General features: G+C 45.6%; 1 protein-coding gene across 2 annotated transcripts in view; it reads left to right on the top strand.

Moving 5' to 3' along the window:
* The first annotated feature begins 583 nt into the window (after nucleotides 1–583).
* The window catches only part of ERCC4 (ERCC excision repair 4, endonuclease catalytic subunit), a 469,013-nt gene continuing 454,503 nt past the window's right edge, over nucleotides 584–15,093 (top strand). The window contains exon 1 of one of the 2 annotated variants that reach the window (XM_069647829.1): nucleotides 584–804. In XM_069647829.1, coding sequence (XP_069503930.1) covers nucleotides 631–804 — 174 coding nt within the window. In that variant the 5' untranslated portion in view covers nucleotides 584–630. Of the gene's footprint in view, nucleotides 936–15,093 lie in introns of both variants that reach the window. The other variant, XM_069647830.1, reaches the window with a different exon arrangement.

Here is a 15,093-nt window from a genome sequence, read left to right as displayed (position 1 = left end):
GTCTCAAAATAATATTCTAATTTGGGTTCAACAAAGTCCGTACATACCACTACACAGATGACTTGTCAGAAGTCGTGATATAGAGAATGTTACAACAGCCTGTGTCAATCATTCTGAAATTCGTTAAAACAGAAGACGGACCAAATGAGCGAACCCATACCGGTGTAAAATATGTGGCCATCTCGGCACGGATGAGTATCCCATTTATTTAAACAGAGCTCGAATGATAACACAACACAGAAATGAAAATTTCCACAGATTGGTACGGAACATTAATCAAATTAAATGATATTGTATAACACTAAAGAAACACCATTATATAACGAAGTAAAAAAAATGTATAGCATCGCTGAGAAATATGCAATACAGTAAACTTCGATCGTATTACCAACGCGACAGTAAACTTCGATCGTATTACCAACGCGTTAGATCTGTGCACTTTACCTTGCAAATGTGTCACACTTACTCTTGTAGGCTTCACTGCAAAGAACATTTTCCTCTGTTAAAATGGCTGCGACCGATTCTGCCCATGCCATCGTAGTTCTTACTCCGGAAGTACTCTGTGGTCGTTCATTTGTTGTCATTTTCGCTGTACTTCTGGGCGAAAGGTCTGGCTGGTGCACACAGAAGATGGCTCCTCTACTAGAGCATGAAAACCAGATTTTTTTGGAACAGTTCCATGAGGATGGGCTGGTGATCACCGCACGGGGTCTAGGTATCGACAGGATCCTCCTTAGTTTCTTGAAGTTGTACTGCGACCCTGGGAACTTAGTGCTGGTGCTGAATACACATACAGCCGAGGAGGTGAATTGACCAGTGACACAAGGGCTGTGAAACCAATGCTGTGCTGTCATGGGTCTCTGCTCTGACATTTTAGATCTGCTGGAGAGATATGTTAACTTGGAGCTGTGAACTGAGATCACTGCTTATCTGCAGTAAGCTGATATTGCTACTAAAAGACGTGTTTGTTGTCGGGGTTAGAGGCATTGGGGTGGCGAGGGATGTACATTGATTCTTTTACCTCTTTTCAGATAAGAATTATTTTTGCTAGTAGATTTAAATAATACTGTGAGTGTTTGGTTTGCCCACAGTACCACAAGCCACAATTGTTATTTTTGTGCTTTTTCTCAAACGAATTGAAACCAAATTTTAGTGCAACTGCCAGGAAACGTCGTTTATTTTATTGGAAGTTAAATGCTTCTTTAAACAAGCATTGGCAAAGGAAACAGTTCTGGCTTTTATGTAGGCGTGTGATAGGCATTTACAAGACTGTGGGGTGCTGGGGAACGACGATTGCTTGCCCCCTGGTGGTGCTGTGTGGCGGGGCCTTCGGCTCCCTCGGGTGGGGCAATGCTCCTGGGCTCCCTGCAGTGTTCTGTGCCCGGTTGAGTTGGGTTGTCTTGCCTGGTTTCTGCAGGGCAGTGGCCGGCGCAGCGCATCGCGGCCGGGTTCCATGGGAGAAACGGGCCCAGGTGGAGGTAAGGAGTTGGGGGCATGTTTCTCCTGCCGGTGTGGCTGTTCTTTCACGGGCGGCTTGTCGGCTCCTTTGTGTTTTTTTTTTTATCTCTCTCCATGTTGATCCGGAGGCCGGTGGGTTCCGCCTCTGGCACGGCGAGCAGTGTTTCCATGGGAATTAATTGTTGTTTATTCCTATTGGTGGTTGTTCTTTCTGGCCTCTGTTTGAATGTGGGAGCAGTAAGTTGGAAATTGGTTGCATGTGGAGCCTTGGGTCAGTGTACGGAGGACTGTAGTGGTGAAGCAGGCATCCTTTGGTCACTGTTTTGGAAATACTCGACATGGGTAAACATTCTGCAAAGAGAAGGCATCTGGTCCTATTGTCTTCTTCAGCTTCCTCTTCACCTGAGCTATACAGAAAGAGAAAGAAGAAGGCTAAGCGTATTTCCCTGACCAGAAAGGAGTTAAAGAAGCTACTTAAGCATCATGGAGGGATTCACGCCCATGCACATTGACACAAGCTCAGGCGTCTTGTCTTCCTCTTCTTCTGGCAATGAGTCCTCGGCCTCTTCATGTTCCTCATCGGCTGATGGAGAAGGGAAGTATCTGGACAGAGAGAGAGTGGAGGAGGTGCTTGCTCAAGTTGGGGATTGCATGGGGTTTTCGCAGCCCCTGGTACCGGTGGAGGGGGCTGACCCTTCTATTCGCCAGTATAGGCATAACCCTAGGATGGTTTTGTCATTGGTTTCTGATATCCGGGATAAAATCCTTCGGGATTGGCATGACCCTGAGAAGATTGCAATGCCCCGCTTCATGTCCAAACTTTACCCATTAAAAGGGGACGGGACTTTGCTCTCTGATCCAGTTGAAGTTGACGATATCCTCGCCAGCCTGGTGGGTCGCTCCTCTGTTGGCCGAGGAGGTGGCTATCTGGGACCCAGTGGACTGCCGGTTTAATTCCAGCCTTAAGAAGGTTCATGCGGGGGCACATCTGGCCCTTAGGGTGAATGTCTATGGTTCCTACACGGCTGAAACAGTGCTAAATGGTTTCAGAAAATTGAAAAAGACTGTTGACAGAGGTTCTGATTGTGCCCCTTTGCTATCGGACATGCAGAGACAGGTTGAGCTTTTGGATCTGGCTTTTGATGGGCTGCGTGGTTCGGCATATATTTTCTATAATTAACTGGTAAGGTCTCTATTTTGTTATATCAATGATTTCCATCGCTATATACATGGATTTTCAAAAACTCTTTCCCCCCCTTTTTTGAATCAAACAATACTGAAAGTTCCCCTTTCTCTCCTAGCAAATAATTTACAACCAAGCCTCCAGAAGGTAACAGTTAATTCTTTTCAGGCAAATTCTGCCCTCTATTGTTAAAATACATGGGGCTCTCATACAGTTTTTGAACACACACAAGCGTTTTCAATCACTATCTAATCCAATTATATTTTTCTCATCTTTTTCTTTTTTGTTTTGTCATGTCCTGCTACGTGTGGTATTTGTAAACGTTATAATTCTTCTGTTTTCATATATTCAATTTTTCACAAATTGATAATTCTCCGATGAAAAATGCATATTGTTTTTTTACATATGTGGTACTATTGACCAATTCTCGATTTGTTTTACCAAATGTTATGTTGGGTACTTATCAAAAAATGATTTCGTTGAAATGCATGACCCCTTTGCCCTTCTGATTGTTGTGGATTTTGGGTCTATCTATTTTGTTTACTAAAACATGGTTTCCCGGGTGGCCTCACATATCATCGGGGTGGACAATGTTCGAGCGGATCTTCTCAGCTGCCGGTTTCCCTCCTCTGCGGAACTGGTCCTGTCGACCCAGGTCTTTGTGGAGACCTGTGTCAGATTCTGGACCCCTGTTCTAGATCTGTTTGCGTCCCCGGCCTCGGCAAAGGTTCCCCTCTTCTGCTCTCGGTTTGAGGCCAAGGGGGACTGGCGGGTGGATGCCCTCTCGATGCAGTGGCCTCTGGGTCTCCTTTATGCCTTTACACCTATTCCCCTTCTCCCCCAGGTGGTTCAGCGTATCAAAGTGTCCAGGGTGACTGTGTTGTTGATAGCTCTGTTCTGGCCCTGCCAGAGTTGGTTCCCCTCTCTGTTGGAGCTTCAGTCCCGGGAACCTTGGCTGGTTCCGAAGGGGCATTGTCCCCTTCAAGGGGATCTGCGGTCAGAAGCCTGCCGGATGAATGGGCAGTGTGGCTATTGCACGATCTAGGTTGATATCTGAGGGGTTCTCAGGTTCCGTAGTCGAGTCTATAATGAATGCTCTTAGACCCTCCACTCTGAAGGCGTACGGCAGGCATTGGGGCCATTTCCAGGACTGGTGTGGGCGGTCCGGGATCCCTCCCCCGAGTGCTGGTCTTCCTGCTATCCTCAAATTCCTCCGCAAAGGTTTTGACAAGGTTTTAGCTGTCTCCACTCTGTGTTCTCAATGCGCTTCCATTAAATTCCTCTTGGGGAACTCTGATGTTCACCTGTTAGTGCACGGTACAAATGTCCTTTAACATTATCACCACCGGAGTGGTCCCCTGGCGCTCTGGCGGCTCTGAAAGAGGAGGGGAGGTTGAGTTAGTGGGAGGAAGCAGAAAAAGAGCAAGAGAGCAGTGATGTGCTGTTGGCGGCCTCAGACCGGTGGGTCCGTTGGCTGGGTCTGGGGTGTTTGCGGCCGGTAGTTGTCGTGTACTGTTGTGGGAGTCTGTGCCTTTTTGTTTTGTTGTTGTAGTGTAGTGAAGTTTGTGGGGTTTGTTGTGCTGTAGGTTTGGTTTGGAGTTTGAGAGGTGTATGCAGAGGGGAAATTGTTAGTGGAGTTGGTTAGTTAGCATCTCTATCCTGAATTGAGGCGCTGGGCTTGTGTAGTCTCCCCTGATTCGGCTCTGTCCTGATCTGGGTCCATCTGACATTCCAAGGTTCCTTACTCCTCTGGCCCCCACCTCTGTCTGGCTCTCTCATAGCCCCCTGTCCTCCCTTCATACTCCTGTGGCCAGTGCACCTGTCAATGTCCAAAAGTCAGGTAGTGTGGTGGATTGCCACTATCTCGACAATTCCACAACACTGTGGTATCTGGTGGTAACTAAGGGGCGGGTGGAGATTTAGGTGGGATTGGCAGGGGTAGTTGACTCTGTCTCCGTGCGTGTCGCATGTGTTCCAGTCTATCCGGTGTCGCCCGTCCAGGAGCCGTGGGAGCTTCCTTGTTATTTCTGGGACTGTCTGTGTCCTTTTCAGTTTAGTAATCCTTTTTCTCTTTTTTTGTTTTCCGTTTGAGTCGGAGGTGTTGAAGAGCCAGGTTTTTAGTGATTTCCTAAATTTTAGGTGATCTTCGGTGTTTCTTATTTCTTTTGGGATGTTGTTCCAGGTTTTTGCGGCTAGATGGTAGAAGGAGGTGCCTCCAAGGTTTTTCGTAAGGTATGGTTTGAGTTCCAGGCGGACTTCGTTGCTTGATCAGAGGGTTCTCTTTGTTTTGTAGATTTATTTTCTTTTGTAGGGATTCTGCTCCTTGTCTGCTGATTGCCCTGTGCGTTATGCCCATTGTTTTGAAGGTGATGCGATGTTTCACTGGGAGCCAGTGTAGTGTTTTTAGGGCTGGAGTGATGTGGTCTCTTCTGGATAGTTTGAGGAGTAGTCTTGCTGCTGCATTTTGGATCTGTTGCATTTTCTTCAGGAGGTATTCTGGTATTCTGAGGTAGAGGCTGTTAGCATAGTTGATTCTTGACATGATTAGGGCGACGATAGTGAGTGTTTTGTGCGTGAAGGAGAGGAAAGGTAGCATTCTTCTTGGTGTATGGAGGAGGAAGAAACATTTCTTCACTGTTGCATTTATTTGTGGCTCTAAGGTTAGGGTGTTGTCCGTTAGGACTCCCATACCTTCGATGGTGTTGGTGCGTTTCCTTTTTCCGTAGGCCACAGGATGGTGGTTTTGTTCTCTTGGTCTTTGGATATGATCAAGATTTCTGTCTTTCCTGGGTTGATTTTCAGGTTGTTGGCATTCATCCAGTTGAAGACTTTTTAGACAATCGATTACGGTTGAATGATCAGCATCGGTGTCTTTGATTTTGTAGATGATTTGAGTATCATCTGCGTAGTTGTAACATGTAATATTGTATTTTTTGAAGGATCTGATGACCGGAGTCTGGTAAATGTTGAAATATAGTGGAGATAGCGAGGATCCTTGTGGCACTCCACAGTCGTTAACTCGTGGAGTGGATTTGAATGGTTTAATCCATACGGTTTCAGTTCTGTCTGCTAGGAATGATTTGGTCCAGAGTAGTGCAGTGTCTGTTATGCCTATGTCTTCTAGTCTTTTGGTCAGGGTGTCGTGGCTAACTGTGTCAAATGCTGCAGAGAGGTCGAGTAGAATAAGGGCTGAGGTAGTGTTTGGGTCTGCGTTAGTTTTAAGGTCGTCCCAGATGGATAATAGTGCTGTTTCCCTTCCTCTTGCTGGTCTGAAACCGACTTGAGCTTGGTCTAGCAGGTGGTGTTTTTCTTCGTGTTCTTGGGTTATTTTATATATGTACGTTTCTAGAAGTTTTGCCGGGTAGGGGATGTTAGAGATCGGCCTGTAGTTGGAGAGGTCTTCTACGTCACCACTTGTGTTTTTCAGGAGTGGCTTGATGTATGCTGATTTGAAGATCCTCGGTACAGTCCCTGTTGCTAGTGATAGATTTAGAACATTTCTATTGTGTTTTGCTGGCGTTCCTTGCGCGAGGATTGACTTGTAGATGTCTGGGGGACATGGGTCCATGGGTGATCCAGCTTTCTTGCTTTGTTTTACCAGCATTGCGAATGCCTCTGCTGATATTTCAGGAAAATTTTGAGGTTGTGCTGTGGTTCCGTGTTAGGTTCGTTGGGTTGTATGTTGTGGTTGGTGCGTCTCTTTTGTATGGTTTGTCGGCTGTCATTGATATATATATATTTTTTTTTAAGTGGTCTGCCAGGTCGTTGCATAGTTTTTCTGAGGGGTTTGGGGTGTTATCGCATCCAGGTGGGTTTCTCATTTCTTTAATGATGCTAAACATTTCTTTTTGTGTGTTGGTGGCATTGGTGAGTCTGTCATTGCAATGTCTTCTCTTCGCCTTTTGAATTTCCTTCTTGTATGCGCGGATTTGTTTCTGGAACAGTGTTTTTTTTTTTTTCTGGGTTGTATTCCTTCCTCTATTTGAGTTCCATTTTTTTGTTTTCCTTTTTCATGGCCTTTAATAGCGGGGTGAACCATTTTGCCATTGCTCTTTTTTTTGATAGGGTGAACGTTTTTTCTGGGGCGATCTTGTCTATTGTATCTGCAATCCATTTGTGTAGTATCTCCGCTTTCCCGTCTAGGTCAGCCAGCTCTAGTTCTGTAGTTGAGGGTTTGGTTAATTCCAGTTGTTCGAATAAGTTGCTTTCTTTGACGTTTTACCAGTTTCTTTTTGTGGTGGATGTGAGTTTCGGGGGTTGGGTGCAGACTTGAGTAGGCAGAGTGATCATGAATGGGATGAGGAGATGGTAGCTCCACAGTATTTGCATTGGCGGTGCCGTGGTGATGAGTTGTTCGTTGGCGAAAATTGCGTTGAGGGTGTGTCCTGCCGAGTGAGTTGCCCCTTTGACTGACTAGTTGTTGTAGTTTCATGGTGGTGAGTTGTTCAATCAGTGAGTTTTGGGAGTTGGCGTGATTGTCTTCAAACCAGATTTGAAGTCCCCCAGGATGATTAGGTGTTCGTGGTTGATGGCTAAGTTGGTGATGGCTGGTTGGGGAGGTGTTTAGTGGTGAAGTTGTTCTGGGGTTTTTCTTCTTCCCGGCCCTGTGCTTATAAGGGGCTTCCGCCTTGGGACCTCCCTCTTGTCTTGCGATTCCTTCAAGGGACTCCTTTTGAGCCCATTTCTGAGATTGACATTAAACCTCTTGCGCTGAAGACTGCCTTTCTTATTGCTATCACTTCTGCCCATAGGCTGGGGGAAATTGGGGCTCTATTGTGTCATCCCCCTTTTCTGAGGGTGCTGCCGGATTCGGTGTGACTCGAAGTTCCTTCCTAAGGTTGTCTCTCGTTTTCAAGCCTCTCAGGATCTGGTTCTCCCGGCATTTTTTCAGAATCCAAAAATACCAGAGGAGGTGGCGTGGCATGCCACTGATGTTTGGTGGGCGTTCTTGGAGTATTTGGCGCGGACTGCCCTCTTTTGCAAATCTGATAGCCTCCTAGTTATGTTTGGCCCTGCTGGTGCAGGTCGCAAGGCCTCAGTGGTCTCCATTAGCCGTTGGATCAGGGTTGTTGTCTTGATGGCCTATGTGGCAGCGGGGCTCCCTGTGTGTGCGCATATTCAGGGATGGTCCACCAGGGGTTTGGCGGCTTCTTGTCTTGGGCTGTTGAACAGGGAGTTTTCTCTGCAGGAGATTTGTAGGGCTGCCACCTGGGCTGATCAGAACAACCACTATCGGTTGAATGTCTCCCACTTGGAGGAGGGTTCCTTCGGGGTTGGGGTTTTTGGAGTCATTAAAGGTGTGTGTTTCTGCACTGTTTTGGCTTCTTGTCTCATTGGGACCTTTTTTCCCTGTTGCTGCTATGGTATGCCTCATGAAGTAAGTACTGGGACAAGGAAGAGTGGACATGGATGTAATGCTCTGATTACTTACCGGTAGTCTTCATTACTCCTAGTCCTACTCTTCCTCATCACAGTACTGACAACCCTCATCACCCTCCCTGCGGGGAAGGTCCCATGCTCCGGCTTGGTAATATGAAAACTAAGTGATGTGCTTATGGGGGAGGAGCTAAAGGGATTTAAAGAAATAAAAGAAGGTCCTGTGTCGAAGGTGAGGGCCTCTTGACGTACGGCGACGAGGAAGAGTAGGACTAGGAGTAATGAAGATTACCAGGACGTAATTAGAGCATTAACAGTGCTGACAAGTCGGAAAGGGTAGCTGGTGGTGTTTTGTGAGAGCTGCGGGTTGTCAATAGTGAGCCATCAGGGGGTAGTGCAGAATGGCATTGATGCGCATCGTTAATGTGGTTTGCTGTTTCAGTAATGTATTAACATTGTTACTACTTTGAATTGAAGTGCATTGTGAGAGCTGCCCATTATCTCGGTATACTATACTGTGTTAATTTGCAGGAGGAGGTCCATGTGCAGTGCCGGTTGTCTTCGTGGTGCATTGGCAGTAGTTACTGGACGGCGAGGTTGAGGTGCATTACGAAAGCTGCATGTGGTTACAATGATGGATTAACGTGCCATGGAGAGATGCTTGAGAATGTATTTTTAGCTTTACAGATCGTTTGCAGTACAGAGCCAACATGTTTCCTTTCAGTAACGTTGCAGTGTTTGGAAAAACTAAAGAGGGGAAAAAAAGTGGATAAGGATGAGGATAAACATGTGGCGAGTGGAGGACAGTGTATGAGTGCCGGTGGAAGTAAAGACGATCGTGCGAAAAGGGTAAGGTTGGGAGTTCAAATGAGAAGGAATGGAACTTAAAGTAACATGACGGTTAGTATGTGTTTTTGGTGGAAGGTCCGGGGTTCTCAAACAAGCACAGTGGAAATCCTACAAAGTACAAGTTGACACATGATTGTCGGGGGTCATGCAATGGTAGATCTCTGGCTGCAGTGGGAGGTGCTGCAGGACACACATTTGGTGCACATGCTGAGGAGGTTTATCTCCGTGTCCCATATAAGATGCTTTGCCAAAACCAACATTTTTGGGGTTTTCGTAATCGTAGAATTCCCTTTTCCAGGCACTGCCATAATGGTACTACCTGGCCATAAGATGGCATAAGCTCCCAAATGGTCCTAGTATCTGGGCTTTTTATGGCAGTGCCTGGCTAATGTCTATATACGAGCCAAAGCTGTTATTTTGCCAAGGTTGGTTTTAACAGTTATTCAGTGCTAGGAACTGAAGCATAGCCATACATACTGCTTAGAAATCAAGTGGATGAAGGCACATTCGGTTAAGGCAGTTCTATTTAACTTTGAGCTGGTTTAGAACTACAGTTAAGCCATAACCTTTCAGAAGGCTGCTCAGAAAACAAAAGACAGGGGTGAACTCTTAAGAACCCACAGGGGGGGTTCTTGGTTAGGGAGGGGCAGCTACTAGGTGGGAATGAACATAGGTTCTAGCATTACCATGTGCACTCAATGAATGGCTAAATAACAGAACACCCACAGGCTGTGTCCCTTCTCGCGTCTCTCTCCTGTCTTAGTTTCCCATGATAATAGTGTTTGTTTTATAGGCAGCGCTTTCAGAGCAAGCTAATAGCCAAAACTAAAAACGATAGCAACATCTACAAAGCCACATAAACGTGTATTGTACATGTTAGAAATCTTTTAGTATCATTTCTACCTTTCATTCTTAGGCAGTCCATAAAATGAGTACCATTTAGTCGGATAACCTACAATGCCATGAAGCTAGTGGCAATCACTGTGATGCAGTTAAGTTTACTCCTTGCACCAGGTAGCCTCCACCCCAATTCTATCCTGTGCAGAATTGCCCCTGGAGTGGCTTCCCCCAATTATGAACAGGCCGCTGCTGTCTGGGGGAGCGCTTTGCTTAACATGCCCCTTATGCCTGTAGGGGCAGATGCCCACGCACGACAAAACTTGAGCCTGGGAGGTATCCCACATTGGGGCCCCTGTGGACTTCTGTTCCTTCAGGAACGAGATGATACATGGGTGTCTCGGCCCCCAGCTGGCCACAACAGTGTCTTTGTTGGAAACTCAGCATGCACAGAAGATCTCGTACTCGGGTTCCATGTCCAAGACTTCTAGGGGATCTCCTAGCGGAGGCTTCATTGTGGGATGAATTGTACTGGAGAAGAGTGGAGCAGAGGGACCGGCAGAAAACGGGTATGTTTTAAAAGGTGTGTGTGTGAGGGGCAGAGGTGAGAGGGCAAATATGCAGTCTATGGGCTCGGAGAGTATCATGCTGCAGAACTGGGGTCCATTCAGACATATACTGTTGGCACAGACTTTATGATTTAATTTTGGCACATGCAGTGTGGACTTTTATTTATGGCACAGACTGCAAGATTTGCTTTAGTCATTAGCAGCATGAAAGGGCAGCAGCGTCTGAAAATATTCTTCAAATAAGCCGCCTTTGTTGTGATTTTTTTGTTCGTTTTTTTTCGCACTGTGCTTCCATCATGAAAATGTGACGGTGTTGGTGGAAGCATATTCCAGTGGATAAAGTTCTTCAACAGGATAATTGGAATAGGGAGAAGAATTACACGTATCCACAGAGATTGCATCAAAGTCACAACTACAAATCATACTCGCATCTCTGAATGTGAATCTCTACTTTTAACCTGTTTAATCTGAAATGCATTCACCCTAATGTTTCTACTCTTTTTGCAGACCTCAGTGCTACAACCTATCCTTCAACGTGAAGGATATAGCCTCTAACCTCTCGATAGACCACGCACCTCTCAGTCGGTTATATGTGATTTTTACCGAAGACCATTTCAGAGGTAAGTTTCAACAAAAATATAATGCCGATAAAATGCAGAATTTTTATTTTTTATTTGGGCCCCCCTGTAAGCCCCCTTTTTCTATCCTTGTAACCCCATCCATTTGAAGCCCTTACCCCACTTCCCATATATATATATATATATATATATATATATATATATATATATATATATATATATATATATATATATATATATTTTACAATTTTCAGTATTCTTTCGGCATTATGGTTTTTGGTGAAACTTAACTTTGTGTTTGTTTTCCATAAAATGACTGGGTACCATCTCAACCTACTGGGAGATTTCAACATGTAGCTTCAAAACCTGTCTCTACAAACCTCTGTGCTCTTCATTTCAAACAATTGGCCAAAGGACCAACTCCTCGGGTCGGACATTCCCATGAGCTGCTTTTTCTGCATTAAGAACACCATCATTCTCTGCCCCAGCCCAACTACCATGGGGGCAGCCCCCCTATCTATGCCATTCATTATCACAAAAGCCCCAATATGATCAAACCCAATGTTAACTAGTCCTTGGAAGAAAATCCAAGTACTTCCTAATGGAAAAACTTGAAGCCACTACATCTCAAATTCCAACTGAACCTCTGACTGCTACACCAGATGACTTGCTCAATGACATTCACAACTGGATAAACAGAACCCTAGTTGCTGTATTTCCCAAAAACGTTCAATACCCCACAAACAAGCAATCCTCCAAATGGTCACCCCATGTTGAATCTTGACAAATTAAACATAAAAACTCAATTGTGAAGCAGCAACGACCCAACACACAAACTAGCCTACCACCAGCAACTGCAACATTACAGGACCGAAATAATGAAAGGGTGGGGGGGGAGACAGTGGGCCTCATTCTGAGTTTGGAGGTAGCCATGGCGCTATCTATGCCATGGCTGCCTCCAAAACCGGGTCCGACTCCGGTTTGGTGAGATGGGGACTTACCGGTCCATTTCGACCTTGGAGGGACCGGTAAGTCCCCATTTCCCATTCCCATTTGAGCCCCCATAGGGCTCAATGGGAATGGGGAGGGCGCAAATAACAGCCCGGCGCATGCCAAGGCCTTATTTGCACCCTGGTCCCCTAATGGGGTATGTTTGGGCACCTCGGAATAGGGCGCAAAGGGATTACCGGCACCGGTGTCCTTACCGGTGCCCAGTATCCCTTTGTGCCCGGGTCGGAATGAGGCCCATTGTGTACATCGCATCAACTCTGCCCACCACGGCCAGAAGGAAGTATTTAAAATCACCCATGAATTTACGACCCCCCACCCCATATCGTGCAACGTGACTCCCATAACCAGACAAGATCCCAGTTTCTATCAAATCACACATTTACAACAAATCTAATAACACCTGGCCAGAAAAGACCACCGTTTCCCAGCACACTTATGAAAGTAACTTTCAGCACCATCAATGCAGTCTAACAGCTTTTTGCTTTTTCAGCATGGAAAAACTGCTTTCCACAATCAACTTCGTCTCCCCAAAACTCCCATACCCCCACCATCTATAAAATGATAATCAAAGACCAAGTTCTGGTTCCAACTTTCGTTGTACACATCCATTACTCAAGTAACGACCCCTCTTGCCTGCAAAACTGCCTCGTTAAACCCCTCCTTGAGCAAACCCAAGTGATCCAGCCAACTGCTGCCTGATTTTCAACATCCCTTCGATCGGCAATATGTATGTATCTGTCTACAGCTTTGTTTAAATTCGGAGCAACAACTCCCAACGTGGATTCAGCCTAATGACAAGAACGGAATCCATGCTCTGCTTGATCTGGGACATGCTAGAGAACAACACAGACCTTGACACAACTCATCCTACTGGATATCTCAGCAGTATTTGATATCCTCAATCATGAGATCCTACTAAAGAGATTAAATGACATTAGAATTAAGAGAATCGCCCCTTACAGGATCACATCCTTGCTGACGGGGAGAGTAGAAGCATCACTCATGACCCCATTCACATTCTTTACTTGGAACCTGACGTGGTGTACCCCAAGGCTGAAGACTGATGCCCCTTCTATTTAACATAAACCTGACCACCCCCATTGAAGCTCATCAGTGACATGGGCTTCAGCCATGCAGATGACATCCAATCTGTCAACAAACTCGAGTATGATGGAACAATGGGCCCCAATGTTTGTCTCACACGAGCTCCTGGATGACAGTCAGCAGACATACCCTCATCCCATCTAAAACAGAACTCCTGGTCAGCGGCACTGCAACTACAAACTCCACACCAATTATCTGGTTGCATATCAATGGATCTTGCCCACTTCTTTCAAATATTGTGAGTGATTTAGGAAATGCAATGGTCCACATCCTCGTGCTACAACCACAGATAAGGAGCTGTTTCATTCAACTCTGCATTTTACAGCACATTGCCCTATGTTACCTTCACACACGGAACAATGCTCTCTTCTCCTAGGTAATGTCAGGACTTGATTGTGCAGACAGCTTCTACCTTGGATTCTCAAACCATTTATTTAACAGACTCCAAAGAATCCAAAATTCAGCAGTGAGATTACTTCGTCGCCTGAAAAGAAGCAAATACTTCTCCCCAGCCACCCGCACCCAGCACCGTTTCCCAATCAAAAAGAGCATCCACTTCAAAACCCTTTTGTATTGCCATCTGCTCGTACTACAACAAAGGCCCATAATTCACCAGACGGAAATTCTTGCACTGCACATCTTCATGGATGTATAACAATACCTAATATTAACCGGAATGGCACCACGTTCTCCTTCTTATCAACCAATCTCTCTTGAATTTGATACCGGAGAACTTCCATACAAAGGAGTACCTAACCTTCAAAGAGCAGCAAAAGAAAATTGTTCAACTGATCAGCTCACAAGACCACCGCCCGGAACGGCCTGTCCATTAGAACCAATAGCCTCCTGCTCTGTCCGCATTACTCGACTTCAAAACTTCAGAAAATAATGGTAGCCTTCCCTCACCGACTAAGGGACATTCAAGGATCGGACATAAGGTAACCGTAATGGAAATTAACAACTACCCCTGGAAACGGGCTAAACAGCTGACTCTAAATCTCACCCTTCCACCACACTAAGGTGTGGCAATCACAAGCCTAGTGATATGAAGATCACCAAACCGCGAACAACAATCCGTTTCAGCTCTACATCACTTCCCCCTCATTAGTGGGCAACACTGCCCTTACTTAAAGAATTCTCTATGCTTTCAGTCTTCACTATCGCCTCTCAGGATAACATACTCCCAAGCAAATACGCCAACTACTACATAGAAAGCTCGCATCAACCGGGTACTTCAACCCGCATCCATCAATGCCACAGGTTTTGCTTCTGCCTCTCCCGCTTTGCCATTAACAATATGACCCATCTTTATTTTCGCAGATCTATGTGAAGCAAAGCAAACAAAATGGCATAACAGCGCTTTACAAGACTACTTTATTTGTGACCTATTTTTGAGACCTGCTTATTGCAAAAGAAGCGTGAACGGGCTAGCACCAGAGCCGGCCCGACGAATGGGCAATCTGTGCAGTGGCCCAGTGCCCCGCTGTCGGAGGCTGTCCAAGGGGCCCCGCACGCACCAGTGCCGCCTCAACCATACCAAGAATATTGTTTCTAGCGTGGCTGTGCGGCTTCCATGTACTAAGCTCACATGAGGCCACAGTTCCCTTCCCAACCTCCTGTGGCTCTCTTCAGACCAACATCCACTCCCAGCGGCCCATCGGATGCTGCAGTCCCCTTAATGACTACTTATCACTTCCTTTCTTCAAGCAGAGCATTTAAAAGGTGGGGGCGATTTACAAGTGATAGCCCATTTTAGAGGGCATTGTTTTGGAGGAGATATTGGTAACTTTTCTCTGTTAAGAAATGCAAATGGGCATTTACATTCTGAAAGCACACACAAAGCACCAGGTAGCTGCCTAAATCTATGCTCTCCTCCAGGTTAATTACAATATGTCACACAACAGTTTCAATTAGCTACATTAGTTTCAGAAGTTCATATTTAACACACCAAAAAGTGTTTATTTTTGGTAGAATGATTTTCTTTTTTGGTTTTACATCATATTTCAACCATGCATTTATCAAACACTTGGAACACAAACAGGAAACCTTTTCACACATTACATGTTCTACATCCTGAAAATAAAAAGGCACATTTTTTGCCTTTTGCTGAATTGTATTCTGGTATTTG

Source organism: Ambystoma mexicanum, chromosome 2q, assembly GCF_040938575.1.
Source record: "Ambystoma mexicanum isolate Mex_15411 chromosome 2q, UKY_AmexF1_1, whole genome shotgun sequence".
NCBI classification, from domain to species: Eukaryota; Metazoa; Chordata; class Amphibia; order Caudata; family Ambystomatidae; genus Ambystoma; species Ambystoma mexicanum.
This window is presented reverse-complemented; position numbering and strand designations above follow the sequence as displayed.